The sequence below is a fragment of the Barbatula barbatula genome (assembly GCF_947034865.1).
Source record: "Barbatula barbatula genome assembly, chromosome: 14".
NCBI classification, from domain to species: Eukaryota; Metazoa; Chordata; class Actinopteri; order Cypriniformes; family Nemacheilidae; genus Barbatula; species Barbatula barbatula.
The window spans coordinates 18487771-18501921 of NC_136777.1; the positions used below are offsets into that span (position 1 = coordinate 18487771).

Genomic DNA, 14151 nt, shown 5'->3' on the forward strand with positions numbered 1-14151 from the left:
TGATGTGTAACATAAGCACAAAACCTGCAGCCACTCCTTGAATATAACGGGAATACATATGAAAAATCCCCAAAACACCCTTGATGGGAAGAGAGAACAGTGCAGTTTCACCCCCGGGCATACGATTCAGAGGGGATGAGAATCTCTGCCGGAGATCATAGATTCACAACCGCACGCACATGAAATTGCTTTTGTCCAGCTGCTTGCTGACCCAGAAGTTGCTATAGTTCACCACAACATGCCACTTAGCAAGAAAAATTATCATGCTCCGCAATAATTCACCGCAACAGTGAATGAATCTGGCCGTAAAAATCACTGCGCTCAGAAGAGATCGAGAATGAAGTAGGGACCACCGGGAGTGGTACATGTATACATGTAACAGGGAGGCGGGACTCGTCAGTCTTTTGACATACGTGGTGTCATAGGTCATTCCAGGATCTGTCCCATTCCTATAGTGAGATACCGAGCGAGTGTTTAAAAGAGAACATGGATTGTGAATGTTATATGCATTGGCCAAAACAGAAAAACTTAATTTTAAATGTACGTTAAATAAAAACTAATTAGCATTTGGTGGAGTCTTTAAATATAATACATTTTGTTGTAAATATGCTTGACAAGATTGTTACAACGAATAACGTTTAAATGGGTGTCTTCTGTAAATCAGGTAAACATTTGATTAAAAACTTTTGCTCAGAAACACCAAAAATGCAATTAAATTAAACAGAAAACATTTAAAAAACATTTACAACAGCAATTTAAAGCAATATTCCTCTTATTGTTTTTATGCTTGAACCCCTTTTCGTCTATGACCCACATAGAACACACAAAAATACAAAGTTAATTGGATGATTGCATCATTTTTTATCTAGATAGCTGATCATGCTGAAAAAGTTGTTTTCTGATGCACAGGAGGGGTTCATTCTCCAGGATTTGACGGCAGTGAAAACCTGAGTTGTCAGGCTCTTATGAACGCAGATGGATTGTACCTGGTTGTGTATTACGCTCTGTTACTCAACCTCAAACTGTGCTGCTGTGAACATTACCACAGGAAAACCACACCTGCTCTGGTCTCTTTGGTATGACACATGCCAAATTTATAAAGCTTTTTTGTTTTTAAAGGAATTGAAGGAACTAACCATTTTACAGGGTTTCTTAACAGATTTACAGTGCATTATCAGTCAGATATGAGCCTTTTTCACAGATGCTATGGGGAGTAGTAGAATCAAATGTATTTGTCAAAATGTTGATTGATTTATGACCCTCCTGTCAAAGTTCTGTCAACCTGTCACACAAATGGTTCTTCTATGGCCTGTCAATCTTAATGACATTTATGTTTTATGGCTGTTGTAGGAGTCTATGCCCCCCCTTCCTACAGTGGTCTAGTTCCCCTCACACCCTAACCAAAAACTTTGCTTTCAGCCTGACTGATTTTCTACTAGGCTGCATGCTGTGAAAGACGTTTGTGTTTGTAAATTAGAGAGAGATCAAGTAAATGTTTATGTGATGTTTATTCTAAGAGTGATTTGGTTTTTTTTATCTGGCAAATGAGTGTTTGGACTTTGGGGATCTGCAAAGTGTGATTTGCCCCCCTCTCTCCTATAGTCGTGTCAATCAAATTATGTTTTTGGTTGTGTTTTTATGGCCTGTCAGTCTTGTTTACAGTTATTTTTGACGACTTTTATTGTTGTATACCTGTTGCTGTCTATCTATCCTCCACTCACCCTGCAGAAAAAGGTATTCTCATCCTGCTGGCATGACAACCTGCTGTTCTCACATTATGGTGTGAAAGACGGTAGTGTTTTTAAAGGAGAGAGAGATCAAGTTAGTTCTTCTAAGAGTAAGTTAGTTCCAGGTTTAATATTTTTCTGATAAATAATTAAAGTGTTAGGGTCAGCCATTTTATCATTGTGCCATAAACTACTTTTTGATTAAAGGACATGCCCTGACATTTTGTTCTTGGTCATGAAGGAATGGGATATTGTTTTTGTTAGCACCTCTAAGGGATGCGTTCTAACAATGGTATAGGTTGTGGATGTGTTTATGGTAATAGGTTGATGAGTTTTTGGGGGGATTTGAAACACACCCACATCCACTTTTCACAGCTTAATTTATGAGCCTGCAACAGACTGAGACTATAGTAACTGTTTATTTTTCGTTTCAAACCTCTTTATCGCCATTATTTCGTGTTGTTCATCTGATAGCAAAGCAAAATGGCTATAGCATGCAGGGAAATGGGAAACTTATGCAGAAAATGTGTCTTGCGAAATGCTGTAAATGGGGGTTTAAATGTTTAAAAACACATAGAACTCCCAAGATAGACCTAGTTTTATCTTATTACTTAAAGGATGAATATACGTTTTGTGTTACCATGTTGTCCTATTAAATAGATATGCGATTTAATCCTAATACTATACCCTCAAATACACAACATGCAAGCGATGTGGATCTCTCACTATATATATCAACAGCTTTGCTCATAACTTTGGACATACAAACATACCTGTTTTACTTCACGAGTTAGTATCCTCACCATGTGAATTTCAAGAATTGCTTTACATATCTTAAGTTGTTCTTCTTTTGTAGTTTCAACAATTGCTTTTAGTCAATACAAAGTTGTCAGGCTTTACACTTACATTTATTAGAAGTTGATTTGTTTGTCACTGTTTTGTGAATATTTATAAATGACATGTGCTTTTTGTAATTTGATGTGGTGTGTGTTAGCTTCATTACATGTTATACTAAACCTAGTGAATGAAAACGATGGTCGGCATTTCAACTGCTAGTCAGTTAATGTAGGACAGCTTTTTCATTTTATGACATAGTCTACCGAAAGTTATAACACAGACATTAGAAGATTTGCGTATTGCGGATTTGCATTTTATTTTATGAAAAGGTTCTAATGAGAAACTTTACACAATAAGTTTCTTTAGCTTTATTTTCTTAGTTTACCTTTACTTAGTTATAAATAGTTGCATGGTTACTTATTTGCCTTTTTAGTTAGAATTATTCAGATGATCTTTGTTTTAAATAGTTCTTTGATTTTGTACAAAAATCTAATTCTTAAGTTTTGACGGTTAGTTTTTTTGAGTTCTTGTTCAATTATCTTATTTCCCTCACTGATTTATCCAAAATGTGTCGCTTTAATGTTGGTAAGAACAGCTGTTCTAAGTTTTATCATTGCTCGAGACATTTTTTAGGGTTGATTTGTTTGGATTTTATAAAGAAAAAAACTTTTTTTTCAATCCAAAACCTTCATCTCAATATCTCTATTTATTTTATTACATATCTGTTTTATTCGCTCTTTCGTATGTACACTGTTTATACATTGCCACCAATATTTGACACAAAATGTGCATGCCATCCCTATGAGCTAAATATAAGGTTGCTAATCTGTAGCTTAGTTGTATTTTACCAAACAAAGCATACATTCACAGCTTGATTTACTGTTAAAATAAAACAACTTAAAATTTCAAGGCAAATCGCTGCACAACTTTTTTAGTTTATTCAACTTTTGTCCAAGTATTTCACCTAACTCTATTAACTTGAGTAATGTCACACGACTGTCAATTGAAATAAAAAATAGTTGAACTACTTAAAATAAATATGCAACAATTAAATGTCTGAGCTCACTATACTATGGACTTAGTTGACCCAACTCAAAAGATTATGTTTTTTATAATGTTAATATATACTTGTTCTATTATTATATACACACTCTACTTAAGTAACTGCTTAAGACCTCAACAGTGAGCACATGAGCCTCAATCATGGTAACAATTATAAAACATAATTAAACATCATACAGTTAAAAAAGGAACTCTAAATACTAACGGTAACTTACAATGACAACAAAAACGAACAATATTGCCAATTTAATCATTTTAATCATTTTAAACTGCAAATTTGGTCAAACTTCTTAATGCGCTTTGGATAATCACTTATAGTAGAGTAGAGATAAATCACCAAGTAGAGTCAACTAAATAATCTTTGTTGGTACCACATTTAGACAAATTTTGTTCAGTATACTCAAAACAATGCATTCTTCTGCTTCTACTAAAAAACTTTGTTCAAGTTACTTTATTACCTGTGTTGGGAGAACAATTTGAAGTTGTATTTATTTTACAGAGTAGGTTAGTTTTTCTTAGAAAGGAGGAAAGGAAAGTTGTTTAAAGTGTTGTTCTATATAACAAGACTGTATAAGCAGTTTTTTTATTTCAATTATAACAGCAAATAAAGAAAATAGTTCCCCTTCAGTCGGTCTCTCGACGTTGTGAGAGACTGACTGGGGTTTGATCTTGAGAACCTACCTTCTCCGAGATAATTAATTAATAAAACGCCAATGGGCTTGGCGAATGGCACGCGCACGCCAGTCTCCGCCCCGTGCATACGGGTATAAAGGAAGATGGCGGCGGTCATTCACTCATCCTTTGTTCTTCGGAACCTGTGTGTTTGCTGATGCTACACGCGATACTCGACTTCGAGAAAAACCTGCTGGATTTATGACGCGGAGCAGCGGACTTCTCCTTTCGGTGGACTTCCCCTGGGCGTTTCGGCAGAAGGCTACAGACCTTAAGAGGTAAGTCCCTCCGGCTACGAGCATGTTTCGTAGCTGTATCCTTGGGTGCGACAGACTCATCCCGGAGTCTGACGGCCATCATTCCTGTGTCACTTGCTTGGGGCTCAAGCATGCTGAGGCAGGTTTCACTGATGCAATGTCCCGTGTGTGCGGACATAGCAATCAGGGTGTTGCGGTCACGGTTGGCTACGTTCTTTCGAGCGCTGCCACCACCCCGTCTGTTTCCCAGGCGTGTTCAGCTGCCGTTTCGGCGAGGTTGACCGCTTTGGCGAGCGGCGGGGGTGATTTAGGGACGCGATAGATGTCGCTCCGTCAGCTTCACGCTCGCGGACCATCTATACCTCTTCACGCTCACCTGGTTCGTCCCCTACGAGCGGCAGACGGCCGTCTCATAGTGGTAAGACTTCGCACACGGATGATGACGCTATCTCTGTCGCTGCGTCGGACAGCTGCCTGCTGGCATCGGATGCGGAAGAGAGCTCCGGAGGAGACTCAGGCTAAGATGTCGGCCATGCTTTCCCGGGCAGCCGCGTGCATCGGGTTGCAGGGTGTAACAACATCCTCGCCGGAACGCTCGCGGCTAGATGCGCGGTTTCGGGGGCGTGGTCAAAAGCCACGCCCCGCTCCGTTACCATTTTTCCCGGAGGTGCATGACGAGCTCGCCAAGTCCTGGAATGCGCTCCTTTTGGCGCGTTTCAGGCCGGAGGGCTCTGTGGCTGTGACTTCCCTGGTTGGTGGGGCGGCTAGAGTCTATGTTGACGTTCCCCGCGTGGAGCGTGCAGTCGCGGGCCACTTGTGCCCGCAGACAGCTGCCACTTGGGGGGGGCTCGACCTAGACTCCCGTCCAGAGCACGTAAGCTCTTCGACACTCGTCGAAGACTTGCAGTGCTGCTGGACGAACCGCCTCCGCTCTCCACGCCATGGCGGTCCTCCGGGTTTTTCAGGTAAGTCCTGAAGGATTTGGACGGCGGGAAGTTCGACCCAACTCGTATGAGAGCTACGTACTGCCACAGACCTCGCGCTACGAGCGACGAAGGTCACGGCACGTGCACTGGGTCGGTCGATGTCCACAATGGTGGTCCAAGAGAGGCATCTGTGGCTTAGTCTTGCGCAGGTGAGCGGCGCCCAGAACGTCGGTTCTGGATGCGCCCATCTCGCAAGCAGGGCTGCTTGGTGATACCGTGGAGGACGGCAGTTCTCCGCGGTCTGGCAGACTGAGGCGATCGAACAGATCCTGCCACGCGGCAACGTGCCCGCCAACAGGTCGGCATGGTCTCGGGCACAGTCTGGTTCCCAGCAGCCCTGCCCTCCCGCGGCGGCCCTCCGGTTAAGGAACTTCCCAGAGGACGACCCACCAGAGGTGGACCCCCGCGGAAGAGGGCATCTGTTCCCCGTCAGCAGCCCGCCAAGAGGTTCTTTAAAGCGGCCCTGACAGGACGAACCAGGGGGAGATTTTACTGGGCCCGAATCCCGGCCTTTCCAATGCCGGATCGGAAAAGGACGCTGCCTGCCGCGTTCCATCGAGTCTGGGCCCTTTTCAGGGTCCGGCGCCCACATACTCACAAAGAGACAAATCTCCCCTGGGTTTTCCTCCACAACACTCTCGTCCAGACGGTGTATGGGATGGATCGGGCCGCCGACCGCAATCTCCTCCTGACATTGCGTTGGGCCGCCTGAAGCAGGTAAACATACAGAGCCGTCAACCTCCCTGGGGGTCCCCCCTGTGCGAGGTGACCGTACTGTCAGCCACCGAACCAGCCTCCCCCGGCACGGTGAGGCAGATTGTCCCTCTGGTCCCGTTGTCACGGTTCTTGGGCGCTTGGTAGCGCACCAGCCCGTCACACTGGATAGAGAGGATGGTCCGTCTCGGTTACTCGATCCAATTCGCCAGGCGCCCCCCCCAAGTTTCGTGGCATTCTGTACACCTCGGGGCGAGGAGAGAATGCTTCCGTACTTCGGCAGGAGGTCGCCGCCCTTCTGGCGAAGGGTGCGGTCGAACCCGTCCCTATAACCGAGATGTCGTCCGGGTTTTACAGCCAGTACTTCATCGTGCCCAAAAAAGGGCGGGGGGCTGCGGCCCATTTTTGGATCTGCGGCACCTGAACAAGCACCTGCACAAGCTGCCGTTCAGAGTGCTGACGCAGAGGCGCATCCTGGGCTCGGTACGTCACCAGGATTGGTTCGTGGCGATCGACCTGAAGGACGGGTACTTTCACGTCTCTATTCTCCCCCGACACCGGCCGTTCTACGGTTCGCGTTCGAGGGAAGGGCGTATCAGTACAGGGTCCTGCCATTCGGTCTGGCCCTGTCTCCACGTGTTTTTTCAAACGAGTGGAGGCTGCCTTAGCTCCTGTCAGGGAGCAAGGCGTGCGAGTGCTAAACTATCTTGACGACTGGCTTATCTTGGCACACTCGCGAGATGTGTTGTGCACGCACAGGGACCTTGTGCTTCGGCACCTAGACCGTCTAGGCCTCCGGGTCAACCAGGAGAAGAGCAAGCTCTCCCCCGCGCAGAGCACCTCTTACCTCGGTATGGAACTAGACTCTGTCCGTATGTCAGCACGTCTCACCAACGAGCGTGCACAGTCAGTGCTGCGTTGTCTGAGGTTGATCAGTCAGAATCCCTCGACGCCGCTGAAGAATTTTCAGAGGCTCCTGGGGCACATGCCGTCCTCGACGGGGGTAAACCCTCTCGGGTTGATGCACATGCGGCCGCTTCAGCACTGGCTACAGAGTCGGGTTCCCTGGACGGCGTGGCACGCCGTCACCAGGCGGATTACGGTAACGCCTCAGTGCCTTCGCACTCTCTTACCCTGGTCAGACTTGACCTTTTCTCCGAGCGGGGGTCCCGCTCGGACAGGTTTCGAGGCGTGTCGTGGGAACGACAGACGCCTCCCTGCAAGGGTGGGGTGCGGTGTGCAAGTGGGCACGCAGTATCGGGTCGGTGGACAGGTCCCCGACTGCGTTGGCATATCAACTGCCTAGAGTTGTTGGCAGTCCTTCTGGCACTGAGGAGGCTCCAGCCCCTCGTGCAGGACAAACACGTGCTAGTCCGGTTGGACAGCACGACTGCCGTAGCGTACATCAATCGCAAGGCGGCATACGCTCACCGCAGTTATCACAACTCGCCCGACGCCTCCTTGGGAGTCAGCAGGTGAATCCCTGCGGGCCACGTTTCTTCTGGGCAACCTGAACCAGACAGCCGATGCTCTCTCGACAGTGTACTCCCCACGGAGAGTGGCGACTCCATCCCCGTGCATCCCGGCTCATGTGGGAAGCGGTTCGGCAGGCACAGGTGGACCTGTTGCCTCCCCGGACTCCACCCATTACCCGCTATGGTATTCCCAGACCGAGGGTCCCCTCGGCACGGATGCCCTAGCACACAGCTGGCAGCGGGACAAGCGGAAGTACGCCTTCCCCCCAGTGAGCCTCCTTGCACAGGTCCTGTGCAAGGTCAGAGAAAGGGGCATCAGGTTCTGGTGAGTGGTGCCATACTGGCCCAACCAGACCTGGCTCTCGGATCTGGTAGATCTGACGACAGCCCCCCTGGCCCATTCCCCTGACGAAGGACCTTCCGTTGCAGGGGAAGGGCACGTTGTGGCACCCCAACGCAGGCCTCTGGAACCTCCATGCCTGGCCCCTGGACGGGACGAGGGCTTGCCCGTTAGCGGTCCGGGAGACTGTCTTACAGGCTAGAGCCCCGCCTCTAGGCGGTCATACGCTTATAAGTGGCGCCAATTGTCCTGGTGTTCTCCCTGGGAGGAGAACCCGCGGAGTTGCCTGATCGGATCAGTGCTGACCCGCAGGTAAGTATCCCCGTCAGCACAACCTGGTCACCAGGTTCCTCAGGAGCGCGAGAAGGGTGTGTCCACCCTGGCCGCGCTCCGTACCCTCTTGGGACCCTAATGTGGTCCTACAGGGCCTTGGTACGGCCCTGGTGAGCCCCTAAGTATTGCCAATCTTCCTCAGTCGGATGAAAGATGCACTCTTTGTGGCGCTCACCTCCATCAAGAGGGTGGGGGACCTACAGGCATTCTCTGTGTCCCAAAGGTGCCTGGAACTCGGGATCGGTAATTCTCACGTGGTCCTGAGATCCTATCCCGACAACGAGCCCAAGCTTCCCACTACTCCCTTCCGGGACCAGGTGGTGAACCTGCAGGCGCTCCCCTCCGGAGAGGAAGACCCAACCTTTCTATGTGTTGTGTCCAGCACGCGCGCTGCGCCTCGGTCTGGACCGCACACAGAGCCTCAGAAGCTCTGAGCAGCTCTTTGTCTGTTCTGGGAGACGGCACCCGGGGGGGGCCGTCTCCAAACAGAAGTGGCGCACTGGGTACCAATCCCAGGATCGCCGTGCCCGCTGGCAGTGAGAGCCCACTCCACTCGTGGGCACTGGCACAGGGCGCCTCTCTGGCAGACATTTGTAGAACTGCGGGTTGGGCTACGCCCAGTACCTTCACGAGATTTTACAATCTCCACGTGGAACCAGTTGCAGCACATCCCTTAAACGCCGCCAACGTTTAGGGTGGGCTCCTGGTTTGGGCGTACGCCTGCGAAAGCGCCTTCTCCCCTCACCAGGTGAGACTAGTGCGCTATTGTAGCCTACCTACTTTCCCCTCTCGGGCGAAGTATAGGCATTCCATCCATCACTAAGCATTGCACTTGGTAACAGACTGGGCGGAGCCGTCTGTTAGAACCAGGTCCGTTACAGGTAGAGTCATCCCTGCTCAGGCAGACCCCTGTATTAGGACTAGTGCCCCATACGTAGTGACTCCCCTTTGGGTCGTCCCGTGTGTTGAATTCCTCACTCAGGATTTCCCGATTTGGTGAATCTGTGACCTCCCCGCCGGTGGTAATCCCACCTGGATTGTCCCCCTATTCGGGCTAACACCGTTCCGCATGTTGTTCTCCCCGCCGGGGAGACCATGTCATGTCTCCACATGTACCTCCCCTCCGGGTAGGATGTGGCCTCCGTAGCACACTCTTCTAAGAGGAGAGCAGTGTTTCCCCAGTGTTCGGCTCCGGACAGCTCCTCGCTACTAGAGGCGTACACCACTGTCCGTGAGGCCGTCAGTAGAGGCTTCTCGGTATGACCAATACTATATGACTGGAAGATTACGTCTCGCGGTAGCACTCTGGGACTCGCTAGCCCAGTCAGGGTCGCTCCGCTAGAGGTCGTGATATCGGTGCAAGCGCTGTGGCGTTTAAGATTGATCCCCAGTCAGTCTCTCACAACGTCGAGAGACCGACTGAAGGGGAACGTCTCGGTTACGTCTGTAACCTCGGTTCCCTGATGGAGGGAACGAGACGTTGTGACTTCATGCCACAACGCTGCACCGAATCACTGCAGTGAACGGGAGTGCCCTCTCAGGTTCCTCAGTACAAAGGGTGAGTGAATGACCGCCGCCATCTTCCTTTATACCCGTATGCACGGGGCGGAGACTGGCGTGCGCGTGCCATTCGCCAAGCCCATTGGCGTTTTATTAATTAATTATCTCGGAGAAGGTAGGTTCTCAAGATCAAACCCCAGTCAGTCTCTCACAACGTCTCGTTCCCTCCATCAGGGAACCGAGGTTACAGACGTAACCGAGACGTTTTCATTTGTCCTTATGCCAGAAACTATTCAAAGGTAACTCTCTTCCAAGGCAGTGTGTATTTTTCATGCAGCCTTTAGATTTAAAATTGGTAAACTGTTAAATGATTTGCTGAAACAGATCTAATTATACCATAATATTGCTGTGTCATTAACTATGCAAAAACAAATGTTTTGATTTTTACAGACCACATTGATCCCACCTATCCAAAATCATTTAATTTTAGCTCAATCTCCTCCATATTAAAAAAATGTCTAATAATAATATGTGTACCTTACACCACCTACACATTGAACAGTGACACTGATTAGGTAAGGGTTAAGGAGTTGCTGACAAGCACTGGTTAGATCATATATTTTACAGCTATATGTTTGTTGTTTTGCTCTTTGATGGCATTGTTAGTTCTTGTTTTTGTTCCAGTGTTTTTCATCCGATTTTGAATTTGTTGAGGTCCCATTCTTAAAAAATACACAAAGTTGTTTTGAAATGTTACTGTCCCTATATACCACATAGAACATCTTAGTAGTTAGTAAATGTAAAACATTTGTCAATCTTTTGGTAGTCTTTTGCAGTTCAAGTTTATAATTTGGCACTAATAATATAATTTTTTTAATAATATCAAAATGGATGATAAAAAATGTGTTTCATTTTTGAATGATGAATTCTCGACTAGAGATACTCTACTAGATGTACATCTACTGTATTTCTATGTATATCTAGGTTTTCTTTGTCCATAATTGTTTTCTGAACATAAAAATAATTTCACGTTTGGGCATTGCACGGCAACGTTTGTTTATTTAACACTTTTCATACCAAAGGTAATGCGAAGTGCGTTACATAGAAATGATTAACCAAGAAAAACGATACTTAATGAATGAGTTGTTTAAGTAAATGAGTTAAAATCACAAGTACTTAAGATTCTATAATAAAAAGGAAATTAAGTTTATTTTAAAACGCATATTAAAATTAAAGTACTTAAGTACTTTTTCCTGAAAGAAAAAGAAGCCTGATTATTTCAAACTAATACCATTTGTCTGATTTGCATAACATTTTGTTATTTGGTTACAAGCATGGACAGTCACATAAAAAAAGTGATCAAAAGCTTTTTTTATTGGCCAAAATTGGTGTCATTTATAAAATTGAAAGTTAATCAAAGAGGGACTTGAGGCCGTCCCTTGCCAGCACTTTGGCGTATTGACAGAAACATATATGTCATTGTTGAATTTACACAGAGCCACCAAATTGCATTTGGTTATAAAAGCACATGTCATTTATAAATATTCACAAACAGTGACAAACAAATCAACTTCTAATAAATAAAAGTGTAAAGCCTGACAACTTTGTATTGACTAAACGCAATTGTTGAAAGTACAAAAGGTTTATAAAAGAAGAACAACTTAAGATATGTAAAAAAATTCTTGAAATTCACATGGTGAGGATACTAACTCGTGTAGTAAAACAGGTATGTTTGTATGTCCAAAGTTATGAGCAAAGCTGTTGATATTTATAGTGAGAGATCCACATTGCGTGCATGTTGTGAATTTGAGGGTATAGTATTAGGATTAAATCGCATATCTATTTAATGGGACAATATGGTAACACAAAATGTATATTTATCCTTTAAGTAATAAGATAAAACTAGGCTAAAAACTAGAGGTAACATCCAATCTTTTAAATGAAGAACTTTCTAAAAGCTGAAACCAGAGCAAGTCTATCTTGGAAGTTCTATATATTTTTAAACATTTAAACCCCCATATACAGCATGTTTCGTAAGACACATTGTCTGCATAAGTTTTCCATTTCCCTCCATGCTATAGCCATTTTTAGTTTATTTGTACATTTGTTATAACTTAAAATCTAGATTTTTACATGTAAAAGATATTCTTAAATGTATCTACTTACGTGTAATGCACAATCCAACACACAATCCGTCAGATCTGTCTGGAAAAACATAAGCATATAGAAAAATACGGTGGTTCTTGCAGAGAGGTATACTCTTGCTATTATTTTGAATACGATCTGGGGGATTGTGTCAGAAAATAAAGTATATTCAATACATGTTTTGAGTGAAAAGCATGCAACATAAGAAACGGCTGACAATTATATAAAACATGCCCAGTTGATTCATCTTATATTTTGTTTGTGTAAATTTTAGATCTGAAGCAAACCATTTGTTTAACACTTACAAATAGATGCCCTTAAAATCATGTAAACTAAACATTTATTTCATTTGATAATATAAAACAGTGTAGAACTAAACAAATGGAAGATGAAGATATTTACTAGGTTTTTTTTCATATTCCTTGTTTTAAACGTTTAACCCTAAACCAGATGTTAGATTTTTATTGCCAAAACGATTTTAAAAGAGCCCGAACCATTTTTTGGTTCATTGTCTAAGCCTATACCATTGTTAGAACGCATCCATTAGAGGTGCTAACAAAAACCTAGTAGAAAATCAGCCAGGCTTAAAGCAAAGTTTTTGGTTAGGGTGTGAGGGGAACTAGACTACTGTAGGAAGGGGGCCACAGCCTCCTACAACAGCCATAAAACATAAATATCATTAAGATTGACAGGCCATAAAATAACCATTTGAGTGTCAGGTTGACAGATATTTGACAGGAGGGTCATAAATCACTCAACATTTTGACACATAGATATGATACTACTACTAAGCGGGCACATCCAGTTCAGTGCTAGTTGTGGAAATATTTTTCCGGCAGTATGTACTCAAGTGCTATAGCAAAGAGAGACTAGACAATTGTAACCCAATAAACAAAGATGCAGAAGCATTCTAAAGCACAATTTTAATATTTTTACACACAAGATATACAGTAGTCATTTAAATCATGTCTACAAGTGAATTTCTTTTGAATTCCTTCAGTACTGATTTAAAGGTTGCCAGTGTATATCCTGTTTGTGTGTACAGAAGGAGTTTGTGCATCAGATCCAGAGCAGCGGGGTGCTGGTGGTTCTGTCTCAGGCATGGATTGAAGAGCTCTACAATCAGGTGTTGGATAGAAACTTGCTGGGGGAAGCTGGATACCGGGGCACGGCAGAGGAGCAGTCATTACCTCTCATTACCAAACTCACTGGTAATATTCAACAATAGTACTCCACCTCTCATTTTCATGCTCATCAGTAATATTCTACAAATATAGCTGCAAGCAGCAATTATGGGGTCAAGCCCTACAAGGGCACAATGGGAAATACATTTGGAAATGTCTGAAGATTAGTTTCTCCACGTTTCTGCATGACCCTTTGGTGTGGCTTTTGTAGGAGGAGTGCGTAAAAGTATGTTTTTTATATAATTCAATATGACAGACAGGAAGTATGGTGGAAAATGACAACTTTGATTTCAATGAACTCTGCTTGAGCCAACAAGTATACTAATGTTAATTGAATAGCGTTATGTTGGTTTCCTTGTATGTTACAAGCATTTATTCATTCATTCATTTTCTACCGCTTATCCGGGGCCGGGTCGCGGGGGCAGCAGTCTAAGCAGAGATGCCCAGACATCCCTCACCCTAGACACTTCCTCCAGCTCTTCCGGGGGGACACCGAGGCGTTCCCAGGCCAGACGGGAGACATAGTCCCACCAGCGTGTCCTAGGTCTTCCGCGGGGTCTCCTCCCGGTCGGACGGGCCCGGAGCACCTTCCGGGGAAGGCGTCCAGTAGGCATCCGTAACAGATGCCCAAGCCACCTCAGCTGACCCCTCTCGATGTGGAGGAGCAGCGGCTCTACTCCGAGCTCCTCCCAGGTGGCCGAGCTTCTCACCCTATCTCTAAGGGATCGCCCAGCCACCCTGCGGAGGAAGCTCATTTCAGCCGCCTGTATCCGGGATCTTGTCCTTTCAGTCATGACCCAAAGCTCATGACCATAGGTGAGAGTAGGAACGTAGATTGACCGGTAAATTGAGAGCTTCGCCTTGCGGCTCAGCTCTTTCTTCACCACGACGGACCGGTACATCGACCGCATTACTGCAG

At 45.4% G+C, this 14151-nt stretch overlaps 1 protein-coding gene across 1 annotated transcript in view; it reads left to right on the forward strand.

Moving 5' to 3' along the window:
* The window catches only part of arfgef3 (ARFGEF family member 3), a 113775-nt gene that overhangs the window by 27034 nt on the left and 72590 nt on the right, over positions 1-14151 (forward strand). Inside the window, exons 14-15 of the mRNA XM_079472668.1 lie at positions 910-1076; positions 13094-13259. Coding sequence (XP_079328794.1) covers positions 910-1076; positions 13094-13259 — 333 coding nt within the window. The remainder of the gene's footprint in view (positions 1-909; positions 1077-13093; positions 13260-14151) is intronic.